The sequence below is a fragment of the Notolabrus celidotus genome, chromosome 22 (genome assembly GCF_009762535.1).
Source record: "Notolabrus celidotus isolate fNotCel1 chromosome 22, fNotCel1.pri, whole genome shotgun sequence".
Taxonomy (NCBI): Eukaryota; Metazoa; Chordata; class Actinopteri; order Labriformes; family Labridae; genus Notolabrus; species Notolabrus celidotus.
Genome location: NC_048293.1, coordinates 25,630,122 through 25,657,869, shown reverse-complemented (window position 1 = coordinate 25,657,869; position 27,748 = coordinate 25,630,122). Strand labels below are relative to the sequence as shown.

The 27,748-nt window shown below is 43.2% G+C and overlaps 1 protein-coding gene across 3 annotated transcripts in view; it reads right to left on the bottom strand.

Annotated features, from left to right (window-relative positions):
- Positions 1 to 27,748, bottom strand: part of atrn (attractin) — a 252,196-nt gene that overhangs the window by 17,024 nt on the left and 207,424 nt on the right. For all 3 annotated transcript variants that reach the window (XM_034674875.1, XM_034674883.1, XM_034674876.1), the window contains 2 exons: positions 22,863 to 22,970; positions 1,849 to 1,963 (listed from right to left, as the gene is read on the bottom strand). In XM_034674875.1, the coding sequence (XP_034530766.1) occupies positions 1,849 to 1,963; positions 22,863 to 22,970 (223 nt within the window). The remainder of the gene's footprint in view (positions 1 to 1,848; positions 1,964 to 22,862; positions 22,971 to 27,748) is intronic.

The following is a 27,748-nucleotide window of genomic DNA, read 5'->3' as shown; positions in this document are numbered from 1 at the left end:
CTTGACCTGGCACCAAGAGGCCTCTGCAGACATCAGGACTTTATGCAAGATGTTAAAGTTTGGATGTAACCGAGCATGTCTCTGTTTGTGTGTGTGTGTGCAGACTCGAGGATGCATCGTGACCCTGGGCAGACTTACTAATAGATCACAGATAATGATCTCTTAGATGGATGCAATGATATACAGTTGTGCTCAAAAGTTTACATACCCTGGCAGAATTTGTGATTTTTTTTGACCATTTTTCAGAGAATAAAAATGATAAGAGAAAACCTTTTTTTTCTCTCATGGTTAGTGGTTGGGTGAAGCAAATTATTATCAAACAGCTGTGTTGACTCTTTTTATATCATTTCAGTCTGACAACTCACGTTTAAATTGTTTATTGTAGCAGCAAATACATATTCATGTTTGGCGCCCAGGCTCCGGCCTCATCACTCCCTGTAGATAAGTTTACATGCAGACTTTGAGGAGTGATGAGCAAAACATACTAAACACCCCCGGAGCCTGCAGGTGGATGCTGGGGAGGCGGTGGGGAAGAAGAAATATCAGCAATAGGCATGCAGCAGCAGAGGCGTTGACAGGCAGAGGGAGAGATGGGAGATTTTCCCCAGTTTAAATAGACCGCCAATTTGAGAGGCAGAGGGCAGGATTGGATGATGGTTATGAGAGTGGGACATGTGACGTGTATGGCATTGCAGCTCGAGTTGTCTGCCTGAACTAGCTCACAGGCGTCGCTCCATAAAGACAACAGAAATTACCCAAGAAATCATCAATTCTGCCCAGGTATGTAAACTTATGAGCACAACTGTAAATCAAAAGACATGTAAGCTTATATCAGGAACTTTTTTTATCATGCACACACGGCTGCTGTGGAAGGTTGTTGGATCAGTGACATATGACATCAGAGTTCAATATGAACACATCATTTTTTCTGTGATCAAAATTAACATGTTATTTTCACAGCCCTGATTTTTAAATATGGGGCATGTATTAAAAAAAAAAGAAGTAGAACCGCAAATAAAGTTCAATTTTGCTTCAAGTTATTGCTTATGCAGTCAAATATGCCTGATCAAAGCATGTCCAGTAAAAGTTCTTGATTCTTAAATTGTGTTTGGACACTTGGAGTAACAAGCTTGGGTTGTTTTTCCAAGTGTCCAAACAGCAGTTTGATTGCTCTCCTGAAATCCATCAGACACCTTTAAAAAAGCTGTGATTGCTACTTGCAGACAACAGGAGATGCTTGCCTAAGATTGGCTTATTTTTGATCCTTTTGACTCTCTGAGGCCTTTTTTTAACAAAAAGTTAAAATATGCTTTTTTATTTTTCTGCATTTTTTGTTTTGAAGCACTTTTTAACTTTGTTGAAAAAAGTTCTATATAAATAAAGTTTCTTATTAGCATAAATATGTGATTAAATGCGCCACCTTCCTATTTTTGTATGACTTAGCATAAATAAAATAGTGATGGTTGATACTCTAAGGAAATAACACTTCACCTGGTTATTCTGTAACATTATGAGCCACATTCAGATCCATTATTCAAAGTTAAACTTAGTTTGTTTGACAGCAGAAGTAGTTCTGGTGTTTCAGTGTAAACAGAGAACTTTCTGAAATGACATTACATCTGCAGATGTGGACACTTTGCCGTTTTCTTAACCTCAGTGGATTTAAACTTCAGCTCCAGCGAGAGAGGACAGTGTAACAAGTTAGAGGAGTAGAGTGTTGGGTGTGAACATGCCTTTCTCTTACTGTTACTAAAGCTTCATAACACCGGGGAAAGTGTATCAAGGAATCAACAATCAATCAAAAAGATGAAGCAGGGAGAGAGAGAGGATTCAGCTGCTGCATCTTACCAGACTGTCCTGGAGGAGGGATGCCGCCGGTGCCCCTGGGTAGCCGCACGAAGATGGAGAGCACGGCCGCTTTGTTGCCAAAGCAAGGCTCGAGGGCGATGGGTTTTGGGACGGACTGTGGAAAGAAAAAGGAAACAGAAGAAGAAAAAGTATTACAAATCACACAAGCCTCTCAAATCCCGGTGAACACACGCCACTTTCAAAGACGTGGATAACAGAGGCTTTGCTGTTACTGTTCTCGTTTGTGACAGTAACCAGAGGAAAAAAAAAACACCCTTCCCATCCCCTGTTGAGATACACACACTGATCTGCAGGCAGAAATTGGATACCCCCTCCCAAATTCCCCCCACTGTGCACAATTTCATGACAATGCCGCCTGTGTGCAGCGCTGGGCCCCGGCTGGATATCAAGTGCTGGCGTCTGTGGGGGTGGAGATTCATGTCGGCGGTGCTGGTGGTGCTCTCCTGTCTCAGCGGGGCTGCCTGACACACCTGACTCTGTAATGCCAATATCTCCTGTTTATCAGCATCTCATCCATATGTGGGGGGGATGAGTTCCCCCGCCTGTAAACACTGGCCGGATCTGCTGCAGCAGCTCGCCTCGTACAATATTCATGGGTTTACCTCGACGCGGGATATGGATATGGAGAACTCCGCAGCATCACCCGAATACAGATAACTCTCCTCCTCTATCTCTCCCTCCCTCCCCATACGGCTCGCTCTGTGTTTGGAATTCCTAAAGCCGGACAGGAAAGTGGGCCATGGCATGGTTTCACACCCTTCTGACACTGCCTCTCGACACACACCTCGTAACACACAAGTTCAATCCCTTCCCACGCCGGTCTTTATACTCTGGAGAGTTCAGCTCGAAGCCCCAAGTGGCAGTGCTGCTTAAGTGTGACACACACACACACAGTTTTTCACACTCACTTGCAACTGTATACACACACTTTTCCCCTTTTCACACACAGAATCCTCACAGCTTCTCTCTCTCTCTCTCTCTCTCTGTCAAACACACACACACATGCACGGAGTTGGTGTACACACACACACATGCACGGAGTTGGTGTACACACACACACACACATGGGGAGCGGGGCAGTAATGATATTCAGGCTCTGACCCATTTTACACAATCATTCTGTGCAGCGTCTCTCTGAGGCTTACCTTTCAAACCAGCAGGATACACAAGCTGTCACACAGGTAGCTGAGGGAAGTGGCACAAAGACCTGAATGCATGTGTGTGTGTGTGTGTGTGTGTGTTCAGTGCAACTCTGTCGTAACAGTGGGGGATTCTTTATTTGTTTGTGCCCCTCAGGATGTGTGTCTGTGTGTTTATAGCTCATGCTTATCTGTGCAGATCTGACAGAGAAGGACGTTTTACTCTCAGTCTGCACTGTAAATGTGTTGATGATAGTGCATAAGAAACTATTCCAGGTGTGTTTTCTGCCTCAGTGAATGTGCTGGGCCATTCTCTCACCCTGCAGGTCTGATGTGTGAAGCCCCAGAAAGTCTGTTTCTTTTTGTTAAATCCAGGACTGTAATCTCACTTAGTTGGACATTTGAACATTTCGACTACATCTATAACAGCGCTGTGCTCTCTAACGCTGGAATTAGAGTTCTCAGCAGAACGACTCATGTCTCTGTTATGGGTAATTGTAGGTCACAGAGGGGCTAACACATACACCTCCAAAAATCCAACACCTTGTGACTGGGTTTGCAAAGAGAAGAAAAGTATCTGAGCTTATACTGGAGCTTACAACCCATCTAGTGTTAGAAACATAACCAGGCTCAGAGTTCTGTCAGTCCACATCATTATGAAGCTTTGACTATGTCTTTTTCTTTTAACATGAGGAATCTGAAAGAGACAGAAATGAGGGGAGTAGAAAGATAAGGAAGATATGCAGCATAGAGGTGCTGCTTCAAGACTACTTTCTTCATGCTTCAAGTCCATTCACTGTATGTCTTTGCTGTCATTTAACCTGATGAAGGACTTGAGTCATGTAATGAAGAGCTAAAGTTAGCAGTAGTTAGGCGTGCAGCTCCTGTATCTCTGCCTTAGACTGACACGTTTAGGTACAGCTGTTTCTTTCAGTGCTTTAGGGGTTTTAATGACAGGGTCTCTTCATTTTGAGGAACAGGAAACCTTTGCAGATGATTGAAGTCCAAGTGAAACCTCTTGAGTGATGGAGAGTGGAGGGTCATTTTGGGACTCTGCTTATACATTGCCCTGTGTAAAATTTGGACACACCTTCTCATTCAGTGGTTTTTATTTATTTTAATTATCTTCAACATTGTAGATTAACACTGAAGACATCAAACTATGAAATAATCTGGTTTAACCATAATCTGGATTACAACAGTAGTCAAATAGGGCTTCCCATTGTGTACTAACCCTACCTCTGAACAACACCACTGATGGTCTCAAACACATTAAGAAGGCACATAATTCCACAAATGAACTCTTGACAAGGCTCATGTTAATTAGAAAAACCATTCCAGGAGACCACTTCATGAAGCAGACTGAGAGAATACCAAGAGTGTGCAAAGCTGTCATGAAGGAAAAAGGGGGCTACTTTACAGAATCTAAAATATAAAACAGATTCTGCTTTGTTTAACACTTTTTTGTGCATTAAATAATTCCATATATGTTATTTCAGAGTTTTGATGTCTTCAGTGTTTACAATAATTAGAATAAATACAAACCCTTGAATGAGAAGGTGTTTCCAAACGTTTGGACTGGTAGTGTAAACCTCTGAAAAATAAGCTGCAGACCAGTGTTGCAGTACCTTGAGTCTGAGTCAAGTCCCAGTCCCTGCAGTTGAATATAAGTGCCAGCCCTAAATGATCAGGGCCTGAGTGCAATCAATGGTCAAATCCAAACCCAATTCATCAGTGCTCAAGTTTGAGTCAAGACACAAGACATGATAATCAAGACTTGAGTCTGAGTCCAGGACATGAGTACTGCAGAAGTGCTGCAGCTATTTAAATGACAGCATGCAGTCCACACAGAGTCTTCTCTACTGATGAATTGATCCTAGACTGTTAGGAGGCAACTAATATTTACAGACCCCTGAAAGTGTATTTTTGCTTTATGTGCAAACTGGAGACGTATGATCTTATAGATTTGTCCTTCAATTATCACAATTTACTTTAAAACAAACACAAAAATACTGTAAAGTTTTATTTCTCTCATGTTGGATCAACTGATCATAGTTCTCAGGTTTTCAAAAGGAAAATAAACACAAGATGAAGGACAACAATCATCAACCTTCAGCTTTGAGGAGGTACTATGCTCATTTTCAGACTGCAAACTGTCCCTCTGATATCTCTGCAGTAGCTTTAGCTCAAACTACTCTTTCCATATTTCAGGCTGGTTTCTTTGAGAATCCTTATTTTAGCTGCTGTCTCTTTAAGAGCCCTGTCTCCCTATGAGCCCACTTTCTTTAAATGGCCAATATGCCATATGGCATATGATTGGCCGGCTCTCTGGAAGCCTCCTCCACTGTTGCCATGCTACAAAGCTGTTGTGACTTATCTGATGTTTCTCTATTTAAAATTATAAATCATAGCCAAGTGTTTTTGGACCTTTAATCTGCACAGCAAGAAAATCCCAAGCAAGACACACCAGAGCTAGCTCTTTAAAGGAGATTCACCAATCAGTGATGTCACAAATTGGTAAAATCGTGTGTCCTTCTTGTGTAATTCTTTCATGACTTTTTGAAGAAGCCGTATATACAATATAAAAAACACAACATCCTCTCTTTAATATTAACTATCCACAGAATGATGAAGTCGTATAACTACATACAGAAAACGAGAGAAAAGAGGAATTAACTGAGTCTTAGCATGACGCCTCAATGATTTAAAACTCTGCATGGCTGCTGTCAGATTCAATTCAACATGAAGCACGATTTCACACTCTACCTTATAAGTGATTAAATGATGAATTTATTATGGAATCTGCAGAGATGATTAGACTTGTAAAGCAGGGCCTTGCAGCTCTGTCTGTAATAGATCTGTCATATTTAAATGAGCTGTTGAAGGGACATTCATGTGCAGAATATGTTTATGTTAAAAGCCACACATCCATTCACAACTACAGACTCCAAGCCATGCAGTCTGGTGGTGTTTGTGCAACATTGCTGCAGCTGAAGCTGATTGTTCTGGGCGGTTGAGAACTTGCTACGTTCATGCATCTTTGAACGGGGAAGGTCATTAAGAGGTTGTGTGCGTTTATGTGTGTGTGCTCTGCCTGCATGCTTCTGAGTGTGCAGCAATTTTCAGCTGTTGATCCTACACTCTCTCTCTCTGTCTCACACACACACACACACAGAGTGTACCAGCCCCCCCCCCCTTAAGACCTGACAGGGGGAAGAGTTCAGATGCAGACAAATGAGCTCGTAGTGGGACACATCGTCCTGCTGGAAACACTGCAGTCAGAGCAGCAGCAACAAGCAGCACACAGAGAAATAACAAATACTCAGACACATGTTCGGATACCAGAGCTTTGCACAGCGTCTCACCTCTGACACGCTGCAGTTTAACTATAAATCATCAATACAGAGCTCCGACTTTGAGAAATGAACATGATACGTGAACAAACAAGTCCACAGGGAAAAAAAGGGTCATGGTATTGTTTTTCATTCCTCACATCTTCAACTCGGGTCTTGATTGTATTTCTCTCTTTTGTCAAAGTGAGGTTATTTATAGAGACTGGGATTCAAACAAACTGCTATAAAAATATTTATGATCTGTAAAGTTTGGCATCATCTTTCCCAAGACCCTCCACGCAGACAAGAAGACCCTTGGACATAGTCCATCAAGAAAGTAAAACGGAGGCCTCTCCAAAAAACAAAACCTTAGCTTCCACTCCTTAACTCTTCTGTCTTTGTTTTTCAGATGTTTACTTAACTTATATTCTGAGAATAATAATAAATACCACAAATGAACAAGACTGATGCTGGGAAAACTGGGAACTAAGACCTATCTTATCATAAAGAGCAAAAGGGGAAATACAGGAGAGCAAAACGAGCCAAAAGAGAGGAGGAGCAACAAGATCAAGGTAGAGACAGGTTTTATGATAAATCTGCATGAGAAAGTGAAGACCTAACAACACCCATGGTGTCAAAGAAAAGCTACACATCATCTAACCTGTGCTGGAATGTATCTGCGGTATCAGTCAATGTAAAGCTTCACGAGGCACTGTGAGTAAATACTGTATTTATTCAAATTAAGACATTTTTTCCTTTCAAGTAAATCTGAATAAGTATGATCACCTTATCTTAGATCTGGACTTTAAATCTCAATATTTGTTCACAGCATTGGATGAGGCCGTTTATCTGCAAAGTAAGCGTACCCCTCATGACTGAGGCCGGCTGTCGCTCACAACCACAGTGCCAGAGGGATGAAAGATGGAGAGACACAGTGATAGTCCCAAACCAAGCGACTCAAAAGTAGTATATTTAAAACTGAAGGAGAGTTATAAGGCAGATTTCTTTTTCCAAAATTAAATCTTGATAAGGGGAGGTTGTCTTATATACTAAGCGGTGCTAGGCCTGATGTTCCCTGTGAGCTGAGGAGAAGGAGGCAAGGACGACGTGCTGGTACTGAGGTGCAAGCTAAGAAAAGACGACATGGACCTGTCCTTCCACCCACCGTTATGGGGAATGTAAGATCTATCTGCGATAAGGTGGACGAGCTAACCCAGCACCAGAGTAGCATCATGCTAACAGAGCTAACACCGGACAAAAACGCCACATTGGAAGGATTTCACCTGCTGTGGGCGGACAGGATACAGGAGCGCAAGACTGAACTAACTGGTGAAGAAGGTCAGCTCAGTCCTGGACCCTGTGGAGGTGGTGGCTGACAGGAGAATTATGGCCAATCTGTCGTCTCTGATGAACATTTCTTTTCTAGATATATTCTTGTTGAAATTCTTGTACTGTACACCTTCTTGTTTGCTGCTGTAACTCCTTGAATTTCCCCGTTGTGGGACGAATAAAGGAGTATCTTATCTTATCTTATCTTTTAGTCTCAAACCAAGCGACTCAAAAGTAGTATATTTAAAACTGAAGGAGTTATAAGGCAGATTTATTTGTCCAAATTTGAATCTTGATGAGGGGAGGTCGTCTTATAATCAGGGTCGTCTTATATTTGGACTTAAAGCTGGGGTTGGTAGTCAGATTTAGATCCACTTTTTGTTATACTGGTTAAAATGATCTTCATGTCCTGATGGTGATCAATACATAATGTGTTCTTAAAAAAGAGCGAAGAAAAGCTGCTATCTACAGCCGGAGTAAACCTGGGAAAACACTAACCAATCGCCGTTTTTTGGGTGCCAAAATTTTAAACCATTCAAATCCCGTCCAGCCGTTCTGCCCGCCTCCTGCGCGTACATTTCCCCGACGTGCACTCTGAGTCCCCGTCTCCTGCCTCTGCTTCCCCTGACTCTACTGACTGCCCCTCTCGCTCGACCTCCAGATCAGAGTCTAAAAAGCTCTCACCACGGGGCTCTGACAAGCAGAAGAATGAATGACATTTAGTAAGTCCTACAGAAATGTAGATGTATTGTAGTGTCCGTCCGGACGCTGTAGTGATGACGAGCCGATTGGTGAACACGTTGATCTTTAATAACCGGTCACTGTCGGCCGTGATCACGCCAACCAACAAAACAACAATCAATGTTTGAATGAATGAAGAACTTCTCCTCTTGTCTCTCCTCTCTCCCGCTCACACACTCTACACCTCTCCTGATGCCTTCACTGACCATCAACACTGTAGGAATTAAGAACCTCTACACTGAACAGGTTTAACAAACAGTAGAGCTGTTACAGTGTTATACATGTGTTATAACTTTTCTCCTGATATCGTGTCACCAGTACAACTGGATAATGCTAGCATGATAGTTGTGAGTACTAACAGCAGCCATGTTTGTTTGTGTTTTTAACTTTCACTATGAGAATGTTTTGGTGAGGACCGGTTTTGAATCAGTCACCATCATATGGTCGAGAATCAGCGGCGCTCGTGCATGTGAGCGGGGGGGCGTCGTTTTGGAGGAGCTCCGAGGGAGGAGGGGAGGGGTTAGACGGAGTCATGAGGACATGCTACATTCAAATTCATGCTAGTTTTCCGAGACTGCCAACCCCAGCTTTAATCAGTACTTTAATGAATGTGGGTTCGTCGTTGAGCATCCAAAGGTCTCAACACGAGGACACAAAGAGGTTAAAAATCTTTGTATTATGAGACAAAATGTTGAATCCGGTAGACTTTGGCGTTAGTGGAGGTAAAACTGGAGTATTTCATGGAGGTGTCATCAAGTTTGTGATACATTTAAATAAATGTTTACACTGATTGGCTGTTTTTTAATAAAAAGTTGGTGTCTATCATAATTCAGGTACTTATTAGTCCTGAATACCAAGCTTATTGTCTTAAACTGGAGTGTTTTGGAGCAAAGGTGACAAGATGCCTCTGTTTAAAACTCCTTCTAGTCTGAATGTAACTATTTAAATATGCCACAACAGTTATATAATATTAAAACAGCAGAGAGAAGGAAGTTCTAATTGGAAAAGTTTAGTGTTTTCTTCTTCCTTCTTCTTAATTTGATCAACTTTGCCAAACTAAAATAACAGTAAAATCAAACTTCTGCTAATTCATTGGAGGACCTTGTGGGACTCCGACAAAAAGGTTCCTCCATCCCTCTCTGGAAGCACTTTAGAGAAGCTTCTTAAGAAACTCACAAGAGGGAGTGGGAGCCAGCCGGATAAAAGTCTCCTAATTAAATACTTAAAGGGAGCAAACTGCAATTTTGTTTTCCATGTGATTGCAGTAAAAGCCAATATTGTCCCCTCAGGGCTGTAAAATGTTAATATCACTTACAGCTTTTTGAGATAAATGAGTGATGACTCAATAACAAGATAAGACAACCAAGGACTCAGTTGGATCATTTCTTTCCATTTTAAAGCCACGCTGCTGGAACGTTATTATACGAGGCTTACATGGTGTGCTGAGAAATGGGGTCAAAAATACTCACAACTATTCCACACCAACATTAGGTGGTGCAATCTCACACATGGCTAATTCTGCTCAATCCCCGGGTACAAGAAGAGATGAAACAATTATTTTGGCCTTGCCAGAAGCAATCCAACTAGGCTCGGTTTGCTCCGGTCCACATGTCTGTTTTTGCCTCGGGCGAAATGTATTTCTCATCTAGTGTGTTTACAATTGGAAAAATGAGGGCAGGCCATAAAAACTTGAGCACATCTGTACTCTGTAAATAATGAAATAAAAGAAGACTGGCAGCCTTTAATTTCAGCGCTTAGGGCCGTCCTAAGATTTGTCTGCCAAGTCCAATTTCCACTGCAGCAGGTGTGAGCCGCTCCTCTCTTCTTGCTTGTTTACGTGCTTGTTTCTCATTTTCTAACACCAGCAGCTCACACACTCCAAACAGAGGAGAGAGGGGGAATGGGCGCTGTGAATAAATGTGGAATTGGAAGAGACTTAGCTGTCAGACTGATGTTGGATGTGACAGTGGGATCATTTTGATTTTTCGACAGTCCTCGTTTTGCTATCGATGGTGTCCATTAGTATGACTATTGTGTCCAATGTAAGACCTCAATTTCAATCTGAGGGTACGAGTCAGGTGCTTCACTTCCAATTTCAACGAAAACAAAAACAGTGCACCCTTAAAAAGAGCGAGAGACACAGAGAGAGTGATTAATGTCATTCAACACACGTCCACTTTGTTTTGTCCAGAGCAGAAATTAAGGCAAAAACAAAAACACACAACACCTTGAAAATTCAATTATCCCTCCTTTTAAGCTCTTTGTACATGTGATTCTTCTTGCCTACCCAAAGGTAGTGTCTTTACTCGTGGACTTCTTCAGAGGCTGTGTGTTAATAACATTACCCAGCAGATGCCTTTGTTTTATGGCGCTGAAGCCTTCCCCTCGACTCCCCCTACCCCCCCACCCCTGCCTGGCCTCCCCCACCGGCACCACTCCGGAGAGTTATCTAGACCGGCCAGGCAGAGCGGCGAAAGGTTCTGTTAAATTACCTCCCAGTAATTAGCCCAGCACGTAGGATCACTGCTGAGCCCACACACAGGCACACACACACACACGCTGACGTGGGCGTACGCTGCGGCGGCACGCTGGCTCCGCTTTCATCCGCTGCATTCATCTCTGCTTTAGCAGCAGCTGGGGATGAGTTTACCTCCAGCGAGTGACGAGAGCGAGACAAACTCTCCGCTTCTATGACTCACCAGGTACAGACACTTCCACTGAGCCAACTTTGATGAGGTTTGTTTTTTTTTCTTCACTCATTCGTCTTCTGTTTACAAAGAAATGTTTTTGCCAGACTGTAATAATAACACCATATTGCAAAGTATTTAAATTAAACACTGCAGGAAAATAAAGACAAACAAGAGAAGTTGAAGCACTTCTTTATCTGACTAAATTAGAATTTCAGTCCTCTATCTGAAACAACAAAGGCAATCTGGCAATGAATGGATCAGATACAAGGAAGCTCCAAAGAAACTACTTTACCTATGTGCTCGGGGGCCGCCACCAGAGATTCTGGGCCTTATTTCAAATATTGGATTGGGCCTCACCACTTCACTAATGCATCAAAAGAAAGGCATTTTATTTCTTAAGGTCCTAATTTTTCTCCCCCATCCGGCACTCCTGAACAAACTTATACAAATTAGGAAACAAAATCCTTTCTGAGGGGTTATAATGTTTATTGCCAGGCTTTAAACTGTCCCTCTGATTCCCCAGTACAAGTTTTACATCATTAACACCTCAAAGAAAGTTCTTTATCTCAGACTGGTGTTATTTCAGCTTTTGCTTCATTTAAGATGCTGTCCCCGTAAAATGCCCAATATAGCACATGATTGGCCAGCTCTCCAGAAGCCTCCTCCACTGTTGCCATGCTCCAAAGTCATTGTCAGTGAGTTGACCATTGTCGGTTTTAGGGAGTGACATTTAGTCTGTTTTCCTTTGATAAGTCTGAAGACCTCTGCCTTAAGGAGCAGCGGTCAACTCAACATAAGGCTCTTAGATGCTGCCAATTCAAGGCGGGATATTTACACCCCTGTTACAGCTCATAGGCAGGTCAAGGCGGGAAGGTGGAGGCAAAGTTGTTCCACGTCTGATTCCTCCTAACAGCCAAATTCCACCAGATCCATGTCCGGTCCGACTCTGATTTGTCACAGCACCAGATCTGATAGGTTTCTATTCTACTCAATGTGTTAACTTCCACTGGATCCGCTCTGTTGTGGATCAGATAAGCAAGACTTCTATTTTTGCCGGATGCCAGAGCATGACGTATCAATCTCAACAGAGCAGATGGAGCGGGACAGGAAGTCAGGCACCAAAACCAAATAAAACATACATTTTCAAAATAAAACACTCCTTCCCAATATAACACACCTTCATGATGAGTGGAGCCAGGCCTGGAGTCAACAGGTCAGAGGTTTTCAGAGGACCAGAAAGACAACATGGATGAGGAGAGGAGGAGGATATCAATTAAAGCAGTAATAGTCACGGGAAACCTTGGTCACATGGCTCTAGCTGTCCAGCTGTCCTGCTCTGTGCTGCTTTCTGAAAACGCAACCGGTGGGTTTTGACGGACGAGAGAGCACAGAGCCAGACTGTAGTGGATTGAAGACGGACGAACACGGATCTGGTGGAGGTCCTGTGTAAGAAACAGTAACAGCGGTGGAATAGGGAGTGGCCATGTGTTGCGTCAGAGCCGGCAGGACAGAACAGCGCTGTGTGTGTGTGTGTGCATGACTGAATGTGTGTTTTCACGCCGTGCCTCTTACATTTCTGCAATACCGTAATGTAATGTGAAATCACACACTGAGACACCAATACTATGCTGTTACAGGGTTCAATGTGTAAGTCCAAACTCTGGTCCGGCACTGTAATGAGATTGCGATGTGTAAGAGGCTATAAATAACTCACCACAGGGCCTGCTCAGTTTTTTTCTGTTCATACCAGCTGCTGTTGTGCACCAAAATGTTTGCATTTTTCACTAATGCCTGTATGTGCAGGCTGCAAGCTGTTATCAGAGAAATACTCATGTCCAGTTGTGATATCAGCTCTAAATGGCAGCACTGCTTTGAATGAGAGAACCAGTTCCTGCCTTCATCAGCCAGTGCATGCACAGTAAATGTGTTTTTTGCAGGCGTGTCAGCGTGGACAGTTTTAAAACACACATGTAGAAGTGTGGAATTAGTGCCAGATGTTAAAGGTGATATTGTTTTAGAAGAAAGTCAGCACCTGCCTCTTCTCATTACGGCCTTTTATGGAAAAAAACTCAATATCTGCTGTCAGCTGTCTCTTTCAGTTTGCTGCATGCCCACTCTTACACACGTGCATAAGACTGCTGGATATAAAATCAATGCTCTAAGTCTCTACCTCACTATTATCTATCTGAAATGACCATAATCAAGCATTCTTTAGACGCCTTGGCCTTTGACTTCACATTTTCTACCACTGGTCATTATGAAGCTCACGGTTATTGCACATGAATGAACAAATGGTACGCCTGTAGTTTGATGTAAAACACAACGGGAGGAGGTGCAGATAATAAACGCCACATTAGATAAAGCACAACTGTTTCTTTTCACCCTCTCTTTTATGCATAACTTTTCAGGTTTTTCCCTGGTCCCAGCGTATCTATAAATAAAAGCAGAGCAGGAGGCGTCACAAAGGTAATCATCTGCCCGTGATGCCGAGGCCGCAAGCTCCATTTGGCAGAAGCCGAGAGAATATATCTCATGTGCGGAGCAAGTTTGGACTTCCCACCGCGGCTATAAACAACTTTAATGATCTTCAGCCTACTGTGCTGCGCCTGGCCCCCCGTATACTCCGATCCCCGGTCTTAATACACCACTGTGGTGTTCTGATAAAACAGCATGGAAACAAGGGGGAAGAGCCTGCTCTGAGTCGCTCAATCTGAGCCGGGGAAGAGATAGGATAGTGTGCGCTCGCTGCTTGAGCCAGTGAAGGCAGAGAAAGCTGAGGAGGAAGATCTAAATTGGATCTCTGCTCCTGGGCTGCTCCTGCCCTGATGGAGAGGAGGAGAGCATGCCGGGGAAGAATGGAAGAAAAGAGTAGAGGTGGGAGAAGAAAAGGGAAAGCAGAGACGGAGGAGGGGGTGGATGGGGCCTGATATTCACAGCGAGCTGGTTCTTTTCTTTTTTGCACAGCAGCAACAACGTGTGCACAACACACAGCGACACCCACACACACACACATGAAAGCGCACAAACACACAAACAAGAGCAGCAGATAAGGCCAACAGAAAACCCCAGACAGATGATAGGATCAGTAAAGGTCTAGTAAATTAGAGGAGGACACTAAAGTAAAGTAAGGACGTGGGATAGGAGAAGAAAAGAAACAAAGAAAGAGAGTAAAGGAGAAGTTACGCAGAAAAAGGAAGGACAATTAAGGTAAAGAAGAAACAAAGCAAGGATGAACGAGGACACGAGAAAGGATAAAGACTCCAAAGATCAGAATAAAGAAAAATAAAGAGGTTAACAGGTAGAAAGACAAAAAGACGACAAGAGGAAAAAGATATGAAAAGTATAAAACAGAGGCTGAAAGAGGAGAAAGGTATGTTAATTGAAGAGACAAAAATAGAGAAAAAAGCTAAGAAATAAAAGAAAGGAGGAGTAAGGGGTGAAAGAAGAAAAGAAATATGAGACAAGCAGCAAATACATACAGTATCTCACAAAAATGAGTACACCCCTCACATTTCTTCTAAAGATGAAGCACAAGAAAGCCTGCAAACCATTTGCTAAAGACAGGCAGACTAAGGACATGGATTACTGGAACCATGTCTTGTGGTCTGATGAGACCAAGATAAACTTATTTGGTTCAGATGGTGTCAAGAGTGTGTGAGAGTGAGAGTGTCCGGCACTGGGGAGCTACAGTTCATTGAGAGAACAATGAGTGCCAACATGTACTGTGACATACTGAAGCAGAGCATGATCCCCTCCCTTCAGAAACTGGGCCACAGGGCAGTACTCCAACATAACGACCCCAAACACACCTCCAAGACGGCCCCTGCCTTGCTAAAGAAGCTGAGGGTAAAGGTGATGGAGTGGCCAAGGACATGGATTACTGGAACCATGTCTTGTGGTCTGATGAGACCAAGATAAACCTATTTGGTTCAGATGGTGTCAAGAGTGTGTGGGGGCAACCAGGTGAGGAGTACAAAGACAAGTGTGTGTTGCCTACAGTCAAGCATGGTGGTGGGAGTGTCATGGTCTGGGGCTGCATGAGTGCTGCTGGCACTGGGGAGCTACAGTTCATTAAGAGAACCATGAATGCCAACATGTACTGTGACATACTGAAGCAGAGCATGATCCCCTCCCTTCAGAAACTGGGCCACAGGGCAGTACTCCAACATGATAACGACCCCAAACACACCTCCAAGACGGACCATGCCTTGCTAAAGAAGCTGAGGGTAAAGGTGATGGAGTGGCCAAGGACATGGATTACTGGAACCATGTCTTGTGGTCTAATGAGACCAAGATAAACTTATTTGGTTCAGATGGTGTCAAGTGTGTGTGGTGGCAACCAGGTGAGGAGTACAAAGACAAGTGTGTGTTGCCTACAGTCAAGCATGGTGGTGGGAGTGTCATGGTCTGGGTCTGCATGAGTGCTGCCGACACTGGGGAGCTACAGTTCATTGAGGGAACCATGAATGCCAACATGTACTGTGACATACTGAAGCAGAGCAAGATCCCCTCCATTCAAAAACTGGGCCACAGGGCAGTACTCCAACATGATAACGACCCCAAAGACACCTTCAAGACGGCCCCTGCATTGCTAAAGAAGCTGAGGGTGAAGGTGATGGAGTGGCCAAGGACATGGATTACTGGAACCATTTATTGTGGTCTGATGAGACCAAGATAAACTTATTTGGTTCAGATGGTGTTAAGCGTGTGTGGTGGCAACCAGGTGAGGAGTACAAAGACAAGTGTGTGGTGGTGGGAGTGTCATGGTCTGGGGCTGCATGAGTGCTGCCGACACTGGGGAGCTACAGTTCATTGAGGGTCACCATGAATGCCAACATGTACTGTGACATACTGAAGCAGATCATGATCCCCTCCCTTCAGAAACTGGGCCACAGGGCAGTACTCCAACATGATATCGACCCCAAACACACCTACAAGACGGCCACTGCCTTGCTAAAGAAGCTGAGGGTGAAGGTGATGGAGTGGCCAAGCATGTCTCCAGACCTAAACCCTATTGAGCATCTGTGGGGCATCCTCAAACGGAAGGTGGAGGAGCGCAAGGTCTCTAACATCCACCAGCTCCTTGATGTTGTCATGGAGGAGTGGAAGAGGATTCTAGTGGTAACCTGTGAAGCTCTGGTGAACTCCATGCCTAAGAGGGTTAAGGCAGTGCTGGAAAATAATGGTGGCCACAGAAAATATTAAGACTTTGGGCCCAATTTGGACATTTTCACTTAGGGGTGTACTCACTTTAGTTGTCGGTGGTTTAGACATTAATGGCTGTGTGTTGAGTTATTTTGAGGGGACAGTAAATTTACACTGTTATACAAGCTGTACACTGACTACTTTACATTATATCAAAGTGTCATTTCTGCAGTGTTGTCCCATGAAAAGATATAATTGAATATTTGCAGAAATGTGAGGGGTGAACTCACTTTTGTGAGATACTGTAAAAGGGAGAACAGGGAGAGGAGAAGAAAACAGGAAAACTGACGCTAGAAGAAGAGGAAAACTAGAGGCGAGGGGAAAGACACCAGAAAAAGAGAGAAGGGATGAAAGTAGTAAACAGAAGAGATGTTACAGTGACAAAGAAGCTGTGACAAACAGAAGAAGAGAGAAAAAGAGGAGAGGACTGCTGACTTCAGGAGTGCAGAAAAAGAGTTAACACAGGAGAACTGAGGACAAAGTATCTGAAGATTGGGGATACTTTCTGTTCGAGCAGGAGTCTTGATTAGCTGCCGATCTTCCCCACAGGCCCCCGCAGCCTTTCCTGGGAGTAACCTTGCACTCCGGAGTCGAGCCCCTTGAGATGCATGGCCCCTGTCAGAGCTGAGGGCCCCCCCGAGCCACCCCGCTGAAGCAGTCCTATAATTCTGCTCTACATCTGCATTCAGAGGTCATTCATCACAAAGTGCAGAGTCACAGGTACTCCCGCCCGTGGCTCTGTGCCCGCCGAATACTCAACTGCAATTTCTATACCTCTGTACAATTTCTACTTTTTAAATGGCTTCTACTGCCGCCTCCATCCTTAATATCTGCTTTTAAATCTGTTATAACCTCCTTTAACTCCATGTGTTAAACTCTGCTCTATAATAAAGTCTTCACAGTCTTTTCAAACACTTTTAAACTAAACTCAATTTAATTGAATTCACTCTGAGCTACTCTGATTCTTTTTATGCACTAATCTCTCACAATAACGCTTGACCTCTGGCTAAGATTCTGCCCTTCGCTCGTTGAATAGAGGTTAGTTAAACAACAAGGGGGACAGTTTTTCAGTTCTTTGGATGAACACTTGCACATTGCCTGTAATGTCTAGTCTTAGTATGGGAGGTAGAACCTTCAGTTATCAGGACCCCTCTCCTTTGGAAGCATCTACCAGTCAGGGTCCGGGAGGCAGACACCCTCCTGCTGGATTCCAGCGGCAACAGCTACTTCTACTCGTCTCATCACTATCACTGTTCCCTCTATCTCTTATTCTCCTCTATCCCTCTTTCCAACCCCAACTCAGTCTCAGCAGATGTGTGTCTAACATGAGTCTGGTTCTGCTGGAGGTTTCTGCCTGTTAAAGGAAGTTTTTCCTCGCCTCTGTAACTAGCTAAATACTGCAAGGTGCAATGCTCATGGTGGATTAAGGTCAGAAGCAGAGCTAGAGGGGAGGCCATGGTAGCACTGGACCCCCCTGAAATCTGACTGGACCCTCCAGGTGCCACCCCAAACATGATTGACATGTCACAGCATCGCACATCTTGTTGAAAGGAGCCAGTTGCATTTTGAAAGTGGTGACGCCTATTGACTGCAAAGTCCCTCCTGTACAGTAGTTGGCGCTATGTAGCACAAAGAGTTGGAATCCACCTTACTAGGAGAAGAAGAAGAATCTGTGGCTCAGTGGGTAGAGTCGGTCGTCGATCAATCGTAAGGTTGGCGGTTCGATCCCAGCTCCGGCAGTCACATGCCGAAGTGTCATTGAGCAAGACACCGAACCCCGAATTGCTCCCTCTGTTGTTCAGAGGTGTGTGAATGTGTGCATGAATGAGATCAGCTAACACTGATGGTCCGTCACTACATAGCAGCCTCTACCATCAGTGAGTGAATGGGTATGAATGGGTGAATGTGACGAGAAGTGTAAAAGTGCTTTGAGTGGTCAGAAAGATTAGAAAAGCGCTATATAAGTCCAAGTCCATTTACCAAGTCCATTTACAGAAGAAGAGGAAGATTTTAACTAGAGTCAAACGGTAGAGTCAGGCAGTTATCTGGAGTGCCTTCATCCAACAGAGATCAGCAAAGTGAGAAGAAGAAGAAGAAGAGGAGGGTAATCAGCGTTGATGGACAGTAAAATCCTTTATCTAAAGTAAGTTTCACGTTGGTTTCCTAATGAGTCACTGTTTAAAGTCACTTTTATGTTCAGATAGGAGATCGTTTTGCTGCAAGTACGGGTAGCAAGCTAACATTAATGTTGCATCCCATGGCGTCTACAGATGACCGGCTAACGTCTACATTTAATTCGGGTTGCCGCTTATATTTACGTGTTTCTCCAATGATTTTAGAGGAATGAAACTAGCAGATAATCAGCCAGCTAGCTGTTCCATGCTCTGTTGGCTTAAATGAGCTAGCTAGCGTGTCAACTAGCTGAAAAGTTTGAATATTAAATCTACAGTGGTCTGTTTGCCCTGACATTTTTTAAGCTGGAAGTGGAGATTTAATAACATTGTGTGATTGTAAGTGATGCTAGGGTTAACAAGACTGGCTTATTTTTTTCATAGGGTTGGTTGAGAATGAAAAGACAGGGGGGCAGGATAAATGACTTCTTTGTAAAGAGAAGCAAATCAGGCAATAAGACAGACAGACAGATACATTACAAATGACATACACAAGTCTAATCCCCTGTGTGCTTAATATGTACTTAAATATATTTCAACATTTAGAGACTCTGCTTGCAATTGATTGTTGGAGAAACTAATTTATTGTCATTGTCATGTAGAGCACAAGCAGGCTGAACTTCTGTAAGTAAGATGACAATTTATTTATCTCTATGAACAGATATTTGGTACGCAAATGCAGCCATGGATAAATGCAGATCGATAATTTTAATGTGAGACACAAATCTGCTCGACACTGTGCTGCAAAAGTCAATCAGTGTCATGCATCATAAATGATTTGTCCACCTCCGTTCAGCAAACCTTTTAAAAGTTGTTTCCTTCTCCTCTCGCAGTCAGACCTGACAGAGTCTGCATTATATCATGATGTTGCTGTTTCTGCAAACTAGAGACCCATAAAGTGTAAGTAAATCACAATAAAACCGGTTCTTTATCGGGTTCATACCGCTGAAGTAAGCCAGAATGAAGCGTCTGTGCGTGTGCTGCTGAACTGAGAGCTACCGGTTCTTGAAACAGATGAACACGCACTATCCAGGGGGGGTGTAATGGACCAAGAAATGACAGTGTTTACGATGCAGATGTAAACCCAGCACAGAAAAGGAAGTCTTGGCCGGGAGTCAGTTTTTGTAACCTGGAATTACTGAAAAGTTGTCATAAATCACCTCTCGCCGTCAGATGGGTCCTGAGATTGCTCGGGTAGAAGATCACTCGAGATGCAATAAAGTATCATCACTATTTTGAAACGTTCGCTGCTGATTGTATGCATCACCCTGGATGCTGACACAGGTATGTTGCATGTCACAGCCAATCCTGCTCTCCTGCAATTCAGTCGCTGTAAAATCACACACTGGGACACCAAGTCAGGTATAATGATGGTGGAGCTTTGTTTGCTGTTGCAGAATTGCAGTGTATGAATGGCTACTGCTAGGGAAAGCAAGTATTTTCTCTTTATATAACATTGTTCAATGTTTGCATTTCTAGATTCATATTTTTTGGGCTGTTTGACTCTTTTCTCTCAGCTGAATCCCTGCAGGTAAAACAGAGGGGACACTTTTCCTTTAACACTTCCTAAAACAAAAAATAGTGCCTTTAAAACAGGTAGACTAGAAGCCTTTTGTACTGTCAGGATGACTTGGATAAGAAGGTATTTTCAAACCTTTGCATGGTTTGTTTTTATTTATAATTTTCTTTTGCCTACCTATGTTTGTCATTCATGCAATGGCGATCCTAAAAATGTATTTCCTGTTTGCTTGTTTCTTTTGGTCTCTGTTTCCTTAGCCTCCATCCTCCATCAACAATGGACATGATCCCTCTCTCCTGTACTCTTCTTTTTGTTGTTTGTGTAAACTTGGTTTTTGGATTTCTCTGTTGTAAAAAATAATAATAAAAAATTGATCCCCCAAACCCCCCAAAAAACAGGTAGACTAGAAGCCCTTTGTATTGTCAGGATGACTTGGATAAGAAGGTGTTTTTATATCTTTGCATGGTTGGACACCACTTTAAGTTTAAAGGTGACATATCACGCTTTTTTCATCAATATATATTGGTCTAAGAGGTCCCCAAAACATGTCTTTAAAGTTTGTGCTCAAAAAAACACTTTGAAATCAGATTTTGGTCTGCCTGAAAAGCCCTCTTCTTCAGTCCTCCTCAGAACACTCTGTTTTCTCTCTGACCACGCCCCCCCAGGAAGTGGATGTGCCTCGGCTCTCCGGCACGTTGATCTAATGTTTACATGTTGGCTGAATATACACGGCTGCTCACAAACCCGCGTTACTTCAACCCTCTGAATCTGATCCAGAATCTGATCCTGACGGAGAGGCGCCTGCAGCAGGACCTTTCTGAACCATTGGTCACAGATTTAGTGTTTCTTGTTGTTTTATTTGTCAGTATGTCGACGTGTGTCTTGGTACACAGCTACAGCTATGAACATGTAGCTATGTGGCTATGCTAACTAGCACTAGCACTTATCCATGGAAAATAAAAATCATCCACTAGATCTTCAAATCTGCAGACGTGGGGAGTAAAACCGACCTTTGCGTTTATTAAGACAGCCTACAACTAGCATGCCTCCCTCCTAAGCTCCTTGTTAGCACACATGTGTGCAGGGAATGAAAAACGGAGGAGGGATTCAGTATTATTTTATACAGTCTATGGGCTGAACAAGCTCCGAGCTCTGACTCCGTGACAGACCGGATATTGTTGTTACGTAACAAAAACACTGAAGTCTGAAACGGCTCGTTTCACACACATTTACAGAAAGGTGGAGAAATCAGAACAGGGGCAGAATGGATTCTTTTCATTCTCGGGGGGTTTGTAGACAGGGACACATATTTCAGGTAGAGAACCATTAAAAAGTCCATTTTGCATGATATGTCACCTTAAGGAAAACTTTTTATGGGGCCCTGGTGGCCTAGCGGTCTAAGCGCCCCACGTTTAGAGGCTATAGTCCTTGTCACAGAGGTCGCTGGTTCAATTCCCAGCTGGTCGACCATTTCCTGCATGTCCTCCCCCACTCTCTACTCCCCACATTTCCTGTCTCTCTTCAGCTGTCCTGTCCATTAAAGGCCAAAATGCCCAAAAATATAACTTGAAAAAAAAAATAAAGATAACTTTTTATTGTAATTTAGAAGTGAGGGAAATCTAATTTTATAGGTTGTGAAAAAGGAGGAAATGAAGTATCTCAAAATAAACAACAATAACAAACTGAAAGTTATGACTGCAAAATATCACTAAGTTGAGCCTACATCCAAAACCACAGCTAAACACTGGATTATCCTTGTTTACCTTCTTCTTTTTGAGTTTCAGTTATAAGCTTGCATTCCCAAGACAAACACTGACTTCACCAACAGCAGATGTCTGTTAACTTTTGATAGCTTAGCATTTACTTGCAGAAACAATACAGAAACTAAAAGTTTATGGGTTCAAAATAAAAAGGTTAGAGTTCAACTCATGTGTCTCCGATCTTGTCTTAAAGAAATGTAACCGTGGCCGTTTGTCGTAGTCTAATGAAGCGTGGTAACAACAACGGTGTTATTGTTTGTTCAAATTTTTTAGGCATGTTTAAGACAGGCTGCCTTAAGCTCTCAGATTTAAATGGCTTTTTTCCAAAAAGCTGTAAATGTCCACATGGACAGGGCTCGCTATCCTCAATTTACCCGTAAATATTTTACAAACACAGATGGTTTCGATGCACCAAAACAAGACTGTTTTGTAAGACGAAGCGTGACTCAAGTAGTATCTCCCAATGTGATTTATTTTCATGCCAGAAAACAATCCCTTGGAGTAGGTGTTAATTTATTTATTTTCTTCCAAATGATCTCGACACTGGAAGGAAAATCTTATCTCATTTCTAAGTGAAGTCTTAATCTACAGTACCTCACTCCTATCTGCATATGTTTGACTCCAGGGTTAACTGAATTCAGTCTCATTAGAATCCACAGCCCTCCACAATCACTTGCTATAACTGGTATAATACGCTCATCATGAGCCCATTTTCATCACCATATGGCCCTCACAGTGTCACAGCAAATGTACACTGTGTTGACCCTCATTTGGTGGAGTAGTCCTGCGCTACACTTCAAACTGTCCTCCCCATGTGAGCTCAATCCGGCCTCCCTGGCTCCTTTGGAACTAACAGAATCATCTTACAAAGTTCAGGCTCAAAAAAAAAATGAAGTGAACCAGATGGTGTGAGGAATATCCATCACCGCGGCGTGACTGTAATCACAAACTGCAGTCGACGAGCACAAGACTAAACTCCCACTTGAGGAAGGATGAACCGACCCCCGATGATGGATCAAGCCTCCCCGTTTGCGGCCCTGTCAGCCCAGACACGAGGCACATCTCTGGAGGTTTCAGTAATCGCTCTAAGAAAGAGGTTGTGCTCACCTTGACGTTTCCTCCTATCAGGTCAGGTGGCTCTTCATCCGTCTCCAAGGCGACATTGATGGTGGCGAAAGGGCGGCTGGCCATCTGCTGCATCTCCCTCAGTAGTTGCTATGGAGAAGGAGGAAGAAGAGGGAAAGTGCAGAAAGGTCAGCGACCGATAAACACAGGCTGTCTATTGTCCATTCTCGAATCAACAGCACAGCGTGACGCTGACGTGTGTTATCTCTCGCTGGCGGACAGAAGTTGTTTTGAAAGGACTCGTTCACACATAACTTCAAATAAAAGAAGACAGGATGGGAGAAGTATTCAGATCTTGTAATAGATCAAAACTGCATCTTTATTTTGTTATTACATTTCACTGCAAGAACAAGCCCAGTGTTTACAAAAGTTCCAGCATTATCACAAAAATGTACAAACCCCACCTTTTGTGACTTCAACAAACTATCAATATATATACATAGTCAGGGGCGTGGTATGGGGGGGAAAGTGGGACTGAGTACCTAGGGCCCAAGTGGGGAGGGGGGGCCTTAATGGGCCTGAAATAAACAGTGTTTTCTACCACAATAAGATAACTAAAGTTGTCTGAATAAATAAACAAACATTCAGAAATCCTTTCTGGAATTTCTTTTCAGCACATCTCATGCCTGAAGTGAGGATTTGTCATATTTTCATAGAGCATAAAGTGTGGCTGAGTCTGATTGAAAGTAAACTTTAGGTTTTTAGAGTTTTATTTGACTTCATGAGGTTAAATTACACCAAATAATGCTCCTTGTTGTTATTCAGCTAGTCACTTGGCTTCAAATAATCTTGTTTAAAGAGGTGGACAGTCTGAAGGTCAATATTGTGCAGTTACATTTGGAGAAATTGTAAAAAAAAATAACATTGAGGGGCGCTGGTGGCCAAGTGGTCTAAACACCCCAAATACAGAGGCTACAGTCCTTGTCACAGGGGTCGCCGGTTTGATTCCCGGCCGGTCGACCATTTCCTGCATGTCCTCCCCCGCTCTCTACTCCCCACATTTCCTGTCTCTCTTCAGCTGTCCTATCAAAAAAAGGCAAAAAACATACCTTTAAAAAAATAAAATAATAATAATATTGATATGTAGCTTAGATTTGAGTCAGTTAACCAGGATAGTCTCAAGCATATATTTTTGTTTAATGCAAATAAACCAGTATTATATCAGCAATGTTATATTTTGTAGGGTTGCCTCTGATGATGGGGCCCACTGAGATATCTTTTCAGGGGCCCCAGAATTCCTGGTGACGCCCCTGTACACAGTCTTACCAGATAGTAGCCTATTTAGATATTCAACAGATAGAAGCTCATTATAACTATTCAGGGGTCTGTTTCTCACTCCTTTTAGCTTTGTTTTTGGTCTCCACCACCTCCTCAAGGGGACATTCAGCACCTAATGGGCCGTTGTGCTCATCAGTTGGTCTTTAACTGCTGGATAGAAAGTGCTGACTGAGTTTTTGGAAGCTTTATAACCTTATTAGGTTACAAACATGCATTTAAAGAAAACAGAGGTAAACTATTAAGTAAATAAGCTTTGTAGAGTGCTGCATCCACTGAAAAGACTTGAATTAGCAGAATAAGTAACCAGCGGAGAGGTGTGGCATGAGTCCCAGTGAATTGGGAACTGGCAGTGGGTCTGTAAATATCAATGCCACCATAGGTTAAGCTCAACTACTGTACAGGTAGCAGGGTGACGATAACAGATGGTACTAGAAAGAGCTACACTTAGAAACTGCATGTTGCTGAATGCAATGGAAGTCTTCACACAGGAACTTTCCTATCTAAGTGGACTGAGTCTTAAATACTGGTGCAATTTATACCCTCTCTTTAACCTCTTTATTTAGAGTTTTACTCCTTTAATATTAATCAGGCTGAATAAGCAGAAGTCAGCAGGTTTTGCAAATAACTACTTAATGGTTTTCAGATAAATACAACATAGAATACAGTGTCCCAGAAGCACAAACGCCAATATAGTAGGAACAGTGCAGTTCAGCACCTTCTACTGTAGTTAGGTATTCTAAAACGGACTTTGAATGTAACTTTGCACCACTGCAATGAAGCGACAGTCTCATTGTGGTCTGATTTATGACACAGACCTTGGCTAGAAGAAGAGCAGGAAGGTGGAGGAGGGGGGAACAGAAGCTGAAGAAAAAAGAAAGCAGTAGGAAATGAGGAGCATTCCAGGAAAAAAGAAAAAAGGGGGGAAAGAGTTATGTGAGGATTGTCTGTGATTTGAAAAATGCAGAGTGTGAAGCGAAGAAAGGAGGAGACAGTGATGGAAGGAAAACAAGAGGGGGGGGGGGGGGGGGGGGATGTGGAGAGGCAGAGACCACAGTAAACAAGGCGAGGCACCTGTGTCGTTGGCTGTCAAAGCAGCCAAAGTGCTGTGAATAGAGAAACAAACGGCGTCAAACTGTCAAGACACCAAGACCCGAATACCAGCAGCAAATCAAAACAAAAACACCTGCAACTGCTGGCATGAGCAAGAAAAACTCTGACAGGAACAATCACTGTGAAACGGCGACGGTGGAGCGTGATGAAATTTGTGCGTCTGGAGTTATGTGTGTAGACATACAAATCTAAATAAGGCAGACAGAGCCCATTGGCCTCTGTCTCATTACAGTGAGTTATTGGAGAGAGCAGGTGCATGTAAAGGGCAGCACCGCAATCCAACTTGAACGCACACATGGTAGAAATCACAGGTGGCAGCTGGGGTCAAGGCTCACATGAGAGGGTTGACCGTCTCCCTGTCGCCTCCCCCCTGCAGCTTCGAATTAATCCACTGAGCGTTTTTCTTCTCCCCCCCCTGTGAGCCTGTCAGTTGTTGTTATTGACATGTTAGCACTTCCTCTCTAAATGCCAAGCCTTGTAATCAGATCCTCAGCAAGGGTTACAAAAACGGCTGGAGGGGAAGTCTCTCTCTTTACAGTATAGTGTCTGACAAGTGGGAAAGAAGTCTCAATTTAATGTCCTGGTTTCGGCTAGGGGAGCAAGATAGCTCATTAAATTCTTGTAAGTGTCTGTGACTGTGTGCCTGTTTCCAAATCTGCCTACACTCAACTCTGTCGCAACAGTGGGGCCAGCTAGAGCTGAACTGTGTCACTTTTTTTTTTTAATTGAGAAATGCTTATTAGCATTGATGCTGAGTAATTAATGCAGCTCTAGCCTGTAGCTTTGCAATAAAGACAGAAATTAGGGGTAAACAGCAACCGTGGCTTAACACAAAGCCCACTAGCAACTTGAGCACTAATTAACTCATTATATTTTCTTTGTTTACAAAAAAAAAAAACACCCCAAGAATCCCGGAGTTAACTTGGCTTCACTACAGCAGAGGCTCAAAGAAGTCACCGCTCCCAGAAATAAGAGGAATAGTTTGGCACTCGGCCTCAGTGAAAAAACACAACTTAACATTTGTTTGAGAGCTTAACGAGAGCTGCTGGGAGGATTTTTGTTCAAGCTTTGAGTGAAGCGAGGTGTTGTCCACTGTGTTATTAATCTGTATGCTAAACTAAGCTTGTTTGCTCTCGGCTCCACTTTAATACTGAGCAGACAAAAAGGAAGAGTGGTGTAAGTCTTCTACTTAGCTGTTAATCCTGAAGTTTAGACAATAAAACATTGATTTTATCCATTCATTTTTCTAGCAAGAGTGCAAAATTTATAGATTTGGGGATTACAGATTCTAAAACATACATAGGAAACTTTTTTACTTTGTATGTTATGTCATTTTTTGACAAGTCACAGGAGAAATTAAACAATAACAAAGACATACAGTAGCTTGCTTGCTTTTCTATTTATCTACTCATTTATTTATATCAGGGGTTCCCAAAGTGTGGGTCGGGACACCCTGGGTGGTCGCGAGACACAAATGGGGGGGCGTGAGATGTCTTCCAGAATGTTTTTGTTGTAAGTTATCTAAAAATAGTAACGACCCTAAAGGCTGATTTATACTTCTGCGTCGCCCCTACGCAGCAGGGGCTGACGTGGACATGAGCCCCACATACTTGTGCGTCGGTGTGTCCGTGTCGCGCAGCAATTCTCCTCCGAAACGCCTGAGGGCAGTGTGGTCTCTCTGATAGCCGGTCGCCTGCTTCCGGTCCTGCTACGATCTCTGTTTACTTTTCCTCATCGATTCAGAGCGTGTTATGTTAATCTACAGCTGATACATGTTGCTGTTTATCATACAGACATGATTACATGAAGAATAGAGAGGAGGAGATGAAATACACGGCCGATGTGTGGCCGATGTCCGGGATCCCGGAAGTGCTGTGAATGCGGGAAAGACAAAGCCGTCGAGCGGACCAATCACAGAGCTTGCGGTCCGCGTCGGCTCTACGCGTAGTTACATTTTGGAGGAGGTGCACGTCAGCTACGTGCGTAGGCCTCTGCGTAGGTACGGGAGCTACGCGGACCTACGGCGTAGGCTACGCCGTCGATTCGACGCAGAAGTATAAATCAGCCTTAACAACTGTCAGGAGCTAGGCTAACGACTGCCAGGAGGTACTGAACGACTGTCAGGTGATAGGAGAATTCCAGGTACTAGACTAACGACCCTACTTAGGACTCTTTTGTGACTCCTGGACACCAGTCTGGTCAGAACTGAAGAAGCCTTTCGGAGGACAGGTGAAACGTCTTCAAGAATTTCTACCAGTCCAGTTGCCTTACGGATCAAGCTTTGGACTAAAAATAGTACATTTTATCCATTATAGTAAAAAAATGTCAACAAAAGTAGAAGCTAAACTTGAAATAAAACCTTGAAAATAGAAAAAGTAATGAGTTTTCTGCCTTTCTTTGTTGCCAGATGACTCCTTAGTTTAGTGTTAGTGAACCATTAGTAGCAGGTTAATTCATACCGGCACAGGAAACACAGACAC